General features: G+C 33.5%; 1 protein-coding gene across 1 annotated transcript; it reads right to left on the bottom strand.

Moving 5' to 3' along the window:
* Positions 1-4,527: 4,527 nt before the first annotated feature.
* Positions 4,528-12,102, bottom strand: LOC124837526 (uncharacterized). Its single transcript, XM_088093141.1, has 9 exons — positions 11,881-12,102; positions 11,609-11,690; positions 11,326-11,433; positions 10,659-11,104; positions 10,067-10,252; positions 8,687-8,794; positions 8,155-8,358; positions 6,235-8,066; positions 4,528-5,724 (listed from the first exon to the last, which is right to left on the bottom strand). Exons 3-9 carry the CDS (start codon positions 11,399-11,401, stop codon positions 5,175-5,177), a joined length of 3,402 nt encoding a protein of 1,133 aa, XP_087949267.1. The 5' UTR covers positions 11,402-11,433; positions 11,609-11,690; positions 11,881-12,102; the 3' UTR covers positions 4,528-5,174.
* Positions 12,103-12,823: the final 721 nt, after the last annotated feature.

Below are 12,823 nucleotides of genomic sequence, written 5' to 3'. Positions count from 1 at the left end.
TTATCACTATAAATCTTAATTATGATGTCATTTGTATATCCAAATATATTTTTAATTCAATTTAAAATTTTATTATATAAAAGTAGTAAGAGCCTAAAAAATCGTGTTTTAGAATTGATAGAGTATTTAAAATAATAAGATCTAATTATTTTAATAATAAAAATCTAAATTATAAATAAAATTCTTATAACGATTTTCATTATCTTAAAATCACATCATCTTTCTAAACACTTTTTTTCTAGAACTTTCTTCCTTCTCTCTAGATTTGCTAATTGTTTATTTATCCGTTTGAAGATCGGAGACCGTTAGGATGATCATTAAGGTGAGTTCTTCACTTCTGTCCAATCAGTTTTTTCAATAGAGTAATTTAGTTTTTTGTCCTTTTCTTTGTCAATTTATTCTTTCTCTACTAGTCTATGTTGATGAGTGATCCTAATGGTATGGTCTCGTTGTTTGTGTTGCTCACAGGGTAGATTGAGCTTCATGTTTGTCTAAAGGTGTTTTGGGGGTTCTAAAGTTATTTGATTATCTTTTAGGTAAGGGAAGCTAATTGCATTATTTTTAAGTTGTGGATATCTTGAAATTTTTATTTCCATGATTGAGTTGTATGATGATGTTTAATCTATTGAAATTGGTTTCTTTTGGATGTTTGTCATGTTGTTTGCCTTGGTTGAACTTGTGCTGAATTAAGAACTTAGGATCTGATCGTTTGAGCCAGTTGATGATGAGTTATGTTTCAGCTATGGGTGATAATGAAGCAACAGAATGGTGGTTTGGATCGTGCGTAGAGATGATGTTGCGCACTGGATTTCCTTTGGCAACGGAAGTAATGAATTAAGGGAAGGTTGTTGGTGGAGGAAGGAGCTATCAGTGGAGGCGAAGCTAGCTTAGACGACCTTCCATCCCTGGAAGGAAGCTAGAGGAGAGAAAGGGAAAGCTCAAGGAAGGTGACTTTTGGGCAGCGTAAGGGGGCTGGCTTCAAGGCAGCAAAGACTTACTCATATTCATTCAAAAGTGAGATTTACAAAGAGGGTTGGGTGAATTTATAGGAGATTCACCGCCTTGCTCTAGAAGAAATGCAAGGCCACTGATCAGCTGTGTTTTAAGCAATATTGGCCACGTGGAAAATGCAAAGCAGGTGATGGATCACATGAACCACGTGCTGATTGAAGTGGATGAAAGCCGCTAGCGCCGGGCAGTGTAGGGTGAGCGCTCAACGCCACCCGATTCCTTTTCTTCAAGCTTTCTACCCTTCATCTCATGATGTTTTGGTCCGTGATGGACTTTGTTGGATGCTTCTAAAGTTGCTCTTTGTTATTTCTTCAAGTAAATGGGTCCTTGCCTAAATGATGGGCTTGGGAAGTCATCAGTTGGTATATCCCTAATATTAAAATTTGTTTTTTACCAACATACTAAGAAGGAAATACCAATTTGATCATTTAAACAGGTTCCTTTTTCCCTAAATCACAGAAATTCATCGGCTAATATTTGAGACAATGAGTAATGACATCCTAGCATTGAGTGCCAGTTCATTGTGCAGGTTTGGAAGCATTTTAGTTCTAGACTGTTAAGCGTCAATTTTGTACCACTGAGCGCATTAAACTTGTTAATGCTTTTGTGTTGAGCGGTAGCAGGGCACCGTTGAGCGCTATCTTTCACTACAAGTCTATAACATTTTAGTTCTAAGACGTTGAGTGGTAGAAGGGTGTCGTTGAGCATGGCTTTTTGTGAGATGAATGACACTAAGCATCAATATTATTGTTAAGCACCACCTTTTGTGAAAGGCTTGGCGTTGATTGCTAGGACTATCGCTAAGTGCCACGTTCTACGAAAAGTCTAGTGTTGGGGGCCACTTATGCGGGCCAGTGCACATGTTTGAAATTTCTTATTCCATGATTGTTTGAGATAAATTTTTAATGTTCTTTATGTAGGTTTAAAAGTATTATTGTGTCTATTTATGTATGATATTGTAATGATGTTTGGCATAATTCCATGAATCTCGTGGGAAGATTCTATGGTGGTGTTCCACTAGTGTTTGTATTGATATAAAGATTCAATATTGAGAGTTATTCTATCACTCTAATAACCATCCAATCTCGTGTAGAGAAGGGTGGGGTATGTGGTGAGAGGTGCAAGAGGTCCTAGTCTAGGAGCTTACCTTAGCCAAAAATGGTTGAGAGACTAACCTTATGTATGATAGCTTGGGTGGATAAGTTTCCACCACCACAAGTGCATAACTCACCAGAGTTTGATATCAATACACATATCTGAATAATTGAGTCTTATATGAGTCTTCATAATATTTTCTTGAATAAATTGTGTGAGATGATAATTATATGCATGTTGTTTGAATATTCTTTTTTGCATCGTATCTTACCTTTTTTTGTTTGTGTTTATTCTTTGTTTGTAATGATTGGTGAGAGTAGGTGAAAATATGCTAGTTGATCCAATCCAAGATGTGAATGATGCAACGACTTAGATTAAGTTGATGATCAGTTGTAATTATTGTTTTGAAAAACTCTAGTTTATGTTAGCATAATTATATGACAATCTGTACTCAGTATATACTTGATGACTGTAATATAACAGTTATATGTTAGTTTTCTATGCTTAAATGATTATCATATCTATAATGTTTTGTTTAGTAGTTTTATATTAATAACTAAGATGTCATAAAGTAAATATTTTAATTAAATATATTTTTTTTCTTTAATTTTAAGTGAAAATTGAAATTAGTTTCTCTTCGAAATTTTAGTCTAATTTAGTTCTCTGAAATGTGTGAATTTAATATTTTAAATCAAATTTTGTTAGGTTTATTTGACGTTTCAAGTATGTTTTATGATAACATTTGAATTTTTTATATCGTTTGACACATTTCAGTTCCAATTTCAGCTTAGAAACGCGTCTAAAAAGTCAAATAAACTTAACAAAATTGGGTTAAATGAATTAAATTCACACCATTCTAAAAATTGAAGACTAAATTGGTCTAAATTTTAAAAGAAAACTAATTTCAATTTTCATTTAAAAAATAAGAGGTTAAAACATATTTAATGCTAATATTTTACGCATAAGATTAAACTCTTAAAATACCAGTAACGGTTGTCTTTTTTAAGGTATAAGAGTCAACAATCATCTTTCACGTTACGAAAAACAAAGTTTTTACTATGTAGAATTACAAATCTAATATTTGAAATCTAAAACTAGCAATTAAATTAAAACAATCTTACGTCAACTGACTAAATTAAAACACTTTTAAGTGTTTTGCAAAATTACATATTTTTAAACTCTAGAACTCATAATTAAAGTAAAAAATCATATATCAATTCATTTATTATATAGATTTTGTTTCAATATACATTAAGACGAGTTAATTAAATGAAACTCAACTTTATCAGATCGGTTTATAAAATAAAATTTATATTTATTTATATATTATAAATTATTTTTATTTTTAGCAGTATGAATTTTTAACTCTAATTTTTTTATTTGTGTCTTCCATAATTTCAAAACTGTTAAAAATGGTTTAGAGGCTCATTGCAGAAAGCTGAATCACGTTTTGGCTAACGTTCAATAAAATACAACTGATTAAGGAAGATACGTGGGAATGTTTGCAATGTTACTAAGGAATTTTCACTTCAACTTTCAACTTTCAACGACGTGTGTCACCATTTTTGCCTCATTTTATGAGTACAAATTTTTATTATTGAATTTTGAAATTTTATTATGTGAAATTTTATATAAATATATTGGTGTTTTACAAAAGAAATATCATAATTTTATATTAAACCAAGTATATATACATTGTTTCTTGATTTGAATCCCACTATCAGCGTATTTAATAGTCAAAGAATGAAAAATGTAATTTTCCCATGTAATGCTCTTTCTGAGCTCTTGTTTTGTCAAATTCAAAATATCCTAAAAATTGGATTTGAACCTGAGAGTAAGGTTGTGAATATTGAGCTGAGATGCTCTTATTAACTTAAATTAACTATAATTTAGTTTTGTTAAGATAAGAATTTGTGTTTCTTTTATCTTTTTGGATGAAATTAGGAGATAGAATATGAATTAAGTAATTCAACTAAAATAAATGATAAAAGGGTAGAGAAAAACTTACAAAAGAATGGTACAAGTCAGTTTAATTGAAGAAGTTTTAAGAGAACCGTTGAAAAGAGAATAATTATGATCCTAAGATCCAAGCCAAGATTTAAGCACAAACACGATTCTTTTTTTCTAATAACTCTAAATGCTTTAAAAGTCTATCTTAGTTCTCATATATTCAAACAGAAAGCTAAAAGAGTTTCCAACAAAGTTAAACTCCAAGAATTAACTGTCAAATTGTAATTGAAGTCCAAAGAGAAATTCACCATTTGCATCTCAGAGATTCTTTGTAACAATTGTGGAGACAAAATCAAATTTTACCTGTCTCACGATGAACGTTGATTGTTTTGATAGAGTTTGAAACTCTAAACCAGAAAATAAATAAAAAGTGAATAATCTGATTCAAAATTAATAGTACTTTAAGCTAAATAATAAGTGTCACACCCTTTAAATGATTCTTATATTTATAAACATCTCAGTTACAAATAGCATATATCTGAAGTTGATATTTATGTTACCCATCCTATACCTACAGGATACTCAGATAATAAAATATAAACCATACAAAGATAATAAGAACCACTTCATAATTTCCTAAAATCGCACTTAAAAATCTATAACCCACTTTTTAGAATTATAAACCTTTGGGCATTGGTCTATTGAGCCAGCTTGATCTCTGGCAATTGGTTGCTGACCCAATAGCAAAGTCGGCCTTTGGATGTTGATTTCTGGCTCAATAACTGAGTCGACGTGGATCGAACTTTGTATGTTGATATCTAACCTAGTAAGTGAGTCTACCTTTGTACAATGATCTCTGACCTAATAATTAGATCGACCTTCTAAAGAAACAAAATTGCAGCTAAGCTGTAGCTTAAAAATCAGTCTCAAAGTGGATGGAACCCAAGTTCAGTGTACAGCAGTTAATGAGACATTTGATATCATCAGCAACGTGATTGAATTGTAGGCATAAATTGAAGCAGAAAATAGTGATTAATAATTCAGTTGGCCAGAAAGTGAGCATACTTCATATGAATAATGTTATTTTAATGGATATGCTTTATGAGATTGTTAGCAGATTAGCCAATTCTGGGTTTTGTAACAAAAAATACAGGTCCTGGGTTCAAAGGAAGGAGACTCCAATATGAATCTTGACTATCAACCATACAGCTATGCCACTTGATTCTATAAGAACCTACGGGAAAGTTAGACACATCAAGTGAGCAATGTGAAAACCCCTGTCCTTTCTCATTAGGTCTAAAATCCATGAATGTCTCCACAGCTACACTATTACCATGGGCCCTACTGTGCATACCAATTCTTCTCTTTCCTGCCACACCATCCAAGACATGGCAAACCAACTTCTGGTTCAGTTCAAATATTTCATCATCTTTCCAAGCTTCAGATATAGACTGTGAGTGCCCCAAAGTTTGTCCACATGGGACAAGGAAGGACGTACTGCAATGAAGGATGCAGTAACACTTAGTTGACTTAACCAGCAGGTTTAGTGGCACGTTCTTTAATTGAAGACAAATATTCAATGTGATGTGGGAGCCATGCGCAACGGATATTTCAACCCCATTAACAGAGTCCTCATTGTGAAGAAAAAGTTCTGCCCCAATGAATGGTCTGCACAAATAATGCAAAACAGATATTTCAACACCTTATTTTTCAGAGTTAGGAAACACAAACAACCACCAAATTGCCAACTCTTGGTCATGGCTTTGATCAAATTAAGTACTTTAATGGACTACAATAGTTCTAGATTTGCATATAAGGCAGCTACGTCATAAAATCGGAGAGCACTATACGTATAAAGGTTCACAACAAAGAGAGCATATCTTAAACAATAAAAGAAAACTAATTCAGCATAAAATACTAACAAAATTGGAAAACCATTTCTTGAGACTCCGATAAATCAAACGCAAAAGCAGATTAATCAATTCCTATCGACAATAGTTTATAATTATATAATTCATTTTCACATGAAAAAGAAGATAAGGGACAATGCTAAAGGAGAAAATAATAGTCCATGTGACAATCAATACAATAAAATCACACTATAATAAAAAATACACATACATTTAAACTTTCATTAAAAAGTTCTCACTGACAACAGTGAATAATTGATAAACATACCTTACTTTGAAGAAGTACTTTGGAATCCCAAGATGAATGTGCATCAATTTTATCAAAGTACTAGAAACTAGTGACAAAGCATTCTTGGTAAACTCAGATGCAGTTTTCTGAAGCAAGAATACAGCACTAGAGACAGCATAAGCACAAACATTGACCACCTCTCTGTCTTTATACCTAATGCTACAAGCTTGGTACCCGGATCCTGGAGATAAACAATTCTCATTTAGGTCAAAATAATTCAACAGCAAAGAGAAACTCGCTCTGGTTCTATTATCCACACACCAAAATAGCCTCTGTAAATTTTGTATTGTGAAAGCCTGTAAATTACTAGAGGATTTGACACCAACAAAAATTCTATGAGAATTTTGGTCTATATTAGACACTCCAAAAGCAGTTACAAATGCTAATACTGAAGAACTCAGACTATGAGCTGCAAGGACTTCAGAACTTTCACTGTCCATCCCAATGAAAGATGCTCTAAGTAGATTAAATTCTTCTGCTAGTCTGAACAGTTGTAAAGAAATTTGATTAAAATCTTGACAAGACTTCAGGAATTGAAGCTTATTATTACTCTCGGTCTCTACCTGATTTAAATTCTGATCCACGTTCAATAAAACTTCCCTCAAAGTTTTAACCACACACACTAAATTTTCCAACACTCTAGCTCTTAATGATAAAAACCACCTCTGGAAACAAAATTCTTGAGAACTTGTTGCAGAGGCTTCCAAGATTTTCAAGGAGGAGCACAATTCCATATGAGACTGAGTAAGCTGATCATAGTAATTACAATCATAAATTTTCCTGGCAAGTCTTGGACATATATCATCCTTGTAATCACATGATAAAGGAAATTCAATAGTCCCCACCAACTCTATTATTGATGTGGTTCCCTGTTTTGGCTGCTTAGGAAGTTGGAATTTTTCTTCAGAATTAGAATAATGAAACAATACATTTAACCAGCTACAGCAAGAAACAGACTTCACTTTCTGTATTAATGTCCTGAATATAATAGTAGCCAGCGACCATTCACCCTGACACGCTGCATGAGCACCAACCTTGTAAGCAGTCCAGCCATTTGTTCCTGTCAAGACTTTGTTTACAAACGTTGTGCATTTAATAAGACAACTCGCCGGATGTGTTTCATCATTCTCATGGACTAAGCCATCACATATAGGCTGACTGTGCAATAGCAAATGGTACAATAAGTATGTATAGCAATCAATTAAACTACACTGGCATACAATTTCGGCCAAAATATTCACTTTACTTATCACTTCAGTATCGATAGCACCAACTACATAAAGGTTGTCAAGGCATGCCACCAGAAATCTGTATATTTTGAAAAGAAATTTAAAAATAAAGGAATTTTGCTTTTTCCCTTTAAAATTTACAGCTAGATGAGTTGATCGTACTGCACGATCAGTAGATGCAACAGTCACAAGATAATATTCAATCACTTCTTTTATGTTATCAAGTACCAAACAACCAAGAGAAGGATGATTTTCAACAACAGTTAAAAGAATCTTTAGCAGACGCTGGAGCTCCTGACAAATTGTCAAATAATTTTGAGAATCTTCAAACAATGGCATCAACAAAAGTTTGATATGATCTTTGATTAAAGAGATAACATGTGATGGAAGGGAAGAACAACCAAAAACATTCTCAATTGCTGCTCTGTCCTTTGTCCTACAACACAAATCTGCTAGAATACAAATGGCCAAGCAGCTCTTCCTCGAGCCTGGATATTGACTTGTGTTTTCAATAATAGTTTGAAGCCTCATAAACTCACGAAGTTCCATGTGAAGTGAAGAAGGCGGAATAGAAAGAAGGACCTACGAATGATTTAATGCATGTCAAACAAGTTCATATATCATAAGAAATCAAATGAGAGTCTCATTTTGCGAAGTACTGAGCTCAAACCTTGTGCAAGACCCTTAGAGCTTTATATTGCATGGGCATTGAAATTTCAGGTTCCTCCATTATGGAAAACAGCCCACGAATTATACCTGAATTATCTGAGTTCTCACACAATCCTCTTCTGAATAAAAAATACAAGCATCTTAATGCTGTTTCTTTTACATGTGAAGTTCTTTCTCGATTGAGAAACAAAAGAAGAAAGTCCACCTGAATCCAAATGACTTAAAAAATATTACACAAGGAAAGCACCGTACACTGTATATATTTGAATTGGGACCATCATCTATGTATGCTAAAGCTGGCTGTGTGATGCTTTATTTTATCACAAGAATAGTTTACTAGCCATTTTTCAAAGGAAACAATCTAGCAATGAGTTTCATGAACTTCATATTATGGATAACTATTAAAACAATCACATTCAGTTGAAGGAACAAAACACTTGCCAAATGGTCACACAATATTTCAAACAGACATAAAAGAAAAGGATCCTGCTCAACTAGGATGCTCAAAATCATATAGTAGGACAGATACACACCTGATAAGAGGTTAAAGGAATTAAAATGCAAGCCAGTTTTGAGAGCGAGTATAACATAGCAACCATAAAATCTTCATCTGACGAATTTAGTACCAACTCCATACCTGTCTGCATCAGATCAATCATCACATCAGAAAACCAAACTATGATTGTTCGAATAGTGAATCAGACAAAAGAAAAAGTAACAAATTTCTTTGGGTTGGTTAAACTTAACAATTGTTATGCTATTAAGTTTGGAGACTGAACCATGGTTCAGGGAGCTCATTGGGCAATAAAATATATCAGCACTGTACTGTAAGAATTAGTTTGTTTTTATTTTCTTAATAAGTCACAGTATTGGTTTGAACAAAAATTCAATTCTCTAACTAAATTGTTCTATGGCAATACGGGAGCAACACACCAGAATACATTGTTCCATAATCCACTAGTAGTAGTCCTAGACTCTTGATTAAATTGAAATGGATAATGCATTATAACTCAAGCAAATTCAATGCAGAACAGTCTACCACAGAAACCATAATACTATAACAGAGAGAAGCCACAAAAATAAACAACAGAAGATAAAAGAAGGAAGAAGAAAGAATCACACACAAAAAACATGGTTGGGATAAAGTGTTAATAAACTTCAATCTATGTCCATGAGAGAATTTACTATGCATAGAGATTACAACATGAAGTTTCTCTTTCAATGAACTCTCACTCAACTCCAATAGTTTTCTGTTTTTATAATTGAACTCAACTCTCAATTAGTTTAACTACCCTTACAGGTTCCTATATATGGCGTACAATTATTTTAACCAACTACTGTGAAATGCACCTAAACATGTGAAGATACATGAACACTATTTTCTGCTTGAGTTGAAACGTCACTTAGGCAACTGTTCTAGTCAATACTAATCACTGTAGAAGCTATGAGACTAGACGTTCTACTGAAACTAACCATCACATGCTGGAAATGCATATAGTCAAGTCAAGTTTGAGGGTTTAGGAATCCTAATAAGATTTTACTGAAGCAATCTTCACACACTTTGATGTACGCTTAGTGTTATGACAGTATATTACAGCTAGTTGAGGCACAATGTCAGGAAATATTTACAATAAACTAGATGAGCCAATTTCAAAAAATTAGAACTTCACTCCAACCAAAAAAAAAATCTAGGTATTTTCTTCATAATTCCTCTAGGTCACCCTGTTTCCACTTGGTATCTTGTTAATTGCGTCCTAAGTAAAAGGTAAAGGAAGAAAAAGTAAAGGAAGACAACATAGATATATCTAGAAACAAAAAAATTTCAGTTATTAGAAATACACATAAACAGAAGCCAGCAGGAAGTCACATCACACGATATTATAGATGTCATAGCATATAAAATTTTCAAATACCTTGTACGCTTTATGTGAAACTGAATAAGAGGATTTGCATTTTGCCAAAACGCGGGCAGCAGCCAACTTTACTGGCAAAGACACTGAAGATGAACTCATTATATTAAATAACATCTCCACTGAAACAGATGCAAAATCATCTGATACCTCACAAAGGCACCCAGTGGCATACAAAGATGCTCTAACCTGTGAAATCTCAACACAACATTTCAGATGCATTGATACAGAAAATTAATTATAATAAAAGTGTCTTCAAATAAGGTCAGGTAAACAAGTTATAATTCAGAATTAAAGAAAATTTGGAGAATATTCCAAAGCATTCACCCTCCACATTTTATTAAATAAAGAGGAAAAATGATATCCAATCAAGCATTCACTGTCATGTATCAATCAATCCATGTAGAGTCATGTAAATCAAATTAAGATTGCAGTTCCTCACTTGCAATATATTTAACAGAAAAAATTGAGACATTGGAAAACATGATTTAGGTAAACAGGTAGAAAATCAAAGTAAGCATATCCAACCAAGAGGTGTTAATATGAATGAAATCAGACATCTAAAACAAAAGTCACACTAAGGCAGTTATTTTACCTCACAGTCATGAGCAGAAACAAGGCTAGAAAATATCAAGTACCGAATCTGAGCATTGTCTTTCAGAAAATCAGCCCAACAACCTAACAAAACCAAAGCCAGTGCCTTCGACTCCAAATCCCCACTATCAAAAACAGATTTTACTCTCGTTAACAACTCCAAGTGATTAGCTACTCTGGCCTGTGAAAGCAACCCTTTGCATTGATTTTTCTTCTCCTTATTGCGATGTTTCCGTTCAGACAAGAAAACCCTAACAACCGCAAGTCTGGCCTCTATGTCTCCTCCCCTAAAGGCATCAGCAAGGCGCAAGAGGATAGCATTGGCAAATATTCTATCTTCGCCTGGAACAAGACCAAACATAGCATAGGGAGCAATGCCAGATTCAGGTTCTCTACTCCACTGCCAAAGGCGAGGCTCCATTTCCAATATGGCTTTGACAGGAGCACCTGACAGTGATGAATTTCAAAAATCATAAAAACAAAGCAAACAAATGAACACAAAAAACTATAACAATTTTAACTTTAAGGCTTTGTAAGGAACGATAATACACAGTGAATGAGGCATTATTTGAATAGTCACCATTGTTAGTATAGCCCAAATTTCAAAGGAATATAAAAGAGAATATAATGATGGGAAAAAAAAGGATGAAAGAAAATAATTAAATAACCAGGTTTTGCAGAACGGAGGCCCATTTCAAGTTGAATGCTCCATTCCATGGCACGAGCACCACAAGTTGGTTCCATGGCTAATTCTCTTCTCCAGGCAACGGTGCTAACTACAGAGGACAAATTGCAAACTCGGAATAATCGTTGTTTCAAGAAGTTTTAATTGACAATTTCCCATTAACAATTTTGAAAATCTAAAACATTAAAATAATTTGCAAATTGATCCTAAAATTTTCCCATAAAGCTATTATCCCCCTCCTAAAGGATGTCACGTTCAATCCATACCTGATAATTTAAGCTGGAAGGAAATAGTATGAAGAAGAGGCAGCAACAGATGATAATCCTTCTATAATCTATCCTGTTAAACCTTCATGAAACAACACAAATGCAATTGGTTTTTGGAATTCATATATAGTGAATAAGTGCCAAAGGAGTGAAGTTAGAATGAAGAAGAGTAAACCAACCACACGATAAAATCACAATAGTCTAAGATATAGTTCCAATAAAAAATTTGACTGCTCTTTTTTCAAAGAAAAAAAATTGAGGAAGAGACCCACTGTTGTTGATTTTTGGGCGAAATCTGGTAGGCGAGGACTGTCAGCTACCCGAACGGCTGCGTCGCGCTGTTGGAACAGTTGTTATAACTACTGCTCGTGGCGGAACTCCGTCAGGTGGTTGTTTCGCGTGGTGACTGAACTCCGTCGTGCAGTACAGTGGCGATGGCATGTGCTGGGCTGTGTATCGGAGAGAAAAAAGAGGGGGAACAAGAGAGAGAAAACGATTAAATAATTCAATTATATATATATATATATATATATATATATATATATATATATATATATATATATATATATATATATTTAATAGTCTCTTTTTTTCCAGTTATGTTCGGTTATATCAATTTAGTCCTTCGTTTAAACAAAGTGTCTACTGATTTGGGAAATTTTGTATCAATCGGACAATCATCACGGACAATCACAATGTTGGAGATAATTTTACAACATTCAACTCAGCAAGAGTAGGTAAAACAAATAATTTGCAAGCACCTGCATATACAATAAATTTTATGACTAATGTGTTGTATACGTATGTGCAAATATATATATATATATATATATATATATATATATATATATATATATATATATATATATATATATATATATATGTATATCGCTTTTTAAAATGTATTAAGCTTGTATTAGTTGGCGTTCTAGAATACGACATCGACAGCCCTCCTTCGAAATCAGATTTGAAAAACCGTACCCCACTGAAACCAACCCTTCCTTCAGTTAACTATACTTCCTTTTTTGCGAATTTCAGTAATTAATTTTTTGTAGTTTGAACAATGGAAAGTACCTGTTAATGTGCCTCGGAAAGTTACAGGAGTTTCATCTTCACGATAGGTCTCGGGAGCATTGTGTCCTAGAAATCAAACACGTGAAGGGCCTAATAAGAGGACAAAATTCGTTGCTTCTATTAACAACATATCTTTCAATC

The sequence above is a fragment of the Vigna umbellata genome, chromosome 6 (genome assembly GCF_029865625.1).
Source record: "Vigna umbellata cultivar VRB3 chromosome 6, Vumbellata_1.0, whole genome shotgun sequence".
Taxonomy (NCBI): Eukaryota; Viridiplantae; Streptophyta; class Magnoliopsida; order Fabales; family Fabaceae; genus Vigna; species Vigna umbellata.
The sequence above is the reverse complement of the archived record's forward strand: the minus strand, read 5'-3'. Positions and strand labels throughout refer to the sequence as shown.

Bases quoted from the DNA above. Each gene is read 5' to 3' on its own strand.
- LOC124837526 (XM_088093141.1), bottom strand. From the start codon at position 11,401: ATGGAACCAACTTGTGGTGCTCGTGCCATGGAATGGAGCATTCAACTT. The intron at 8,795-10,066 runs GTATTTGAAAAT...GATCTGATGCAG, and splicing joins TTTCACATAAAGCGTACAAG to ACAGGTATGGAGTTGGTACT. The intron at 5,725-6,234 runs GTATGTTTATCA...TTATTTGTGCAG, and splicing joins AAGTACTTCTTCAAAGTAAG to ACCATTCATTGGGGCAGAAC.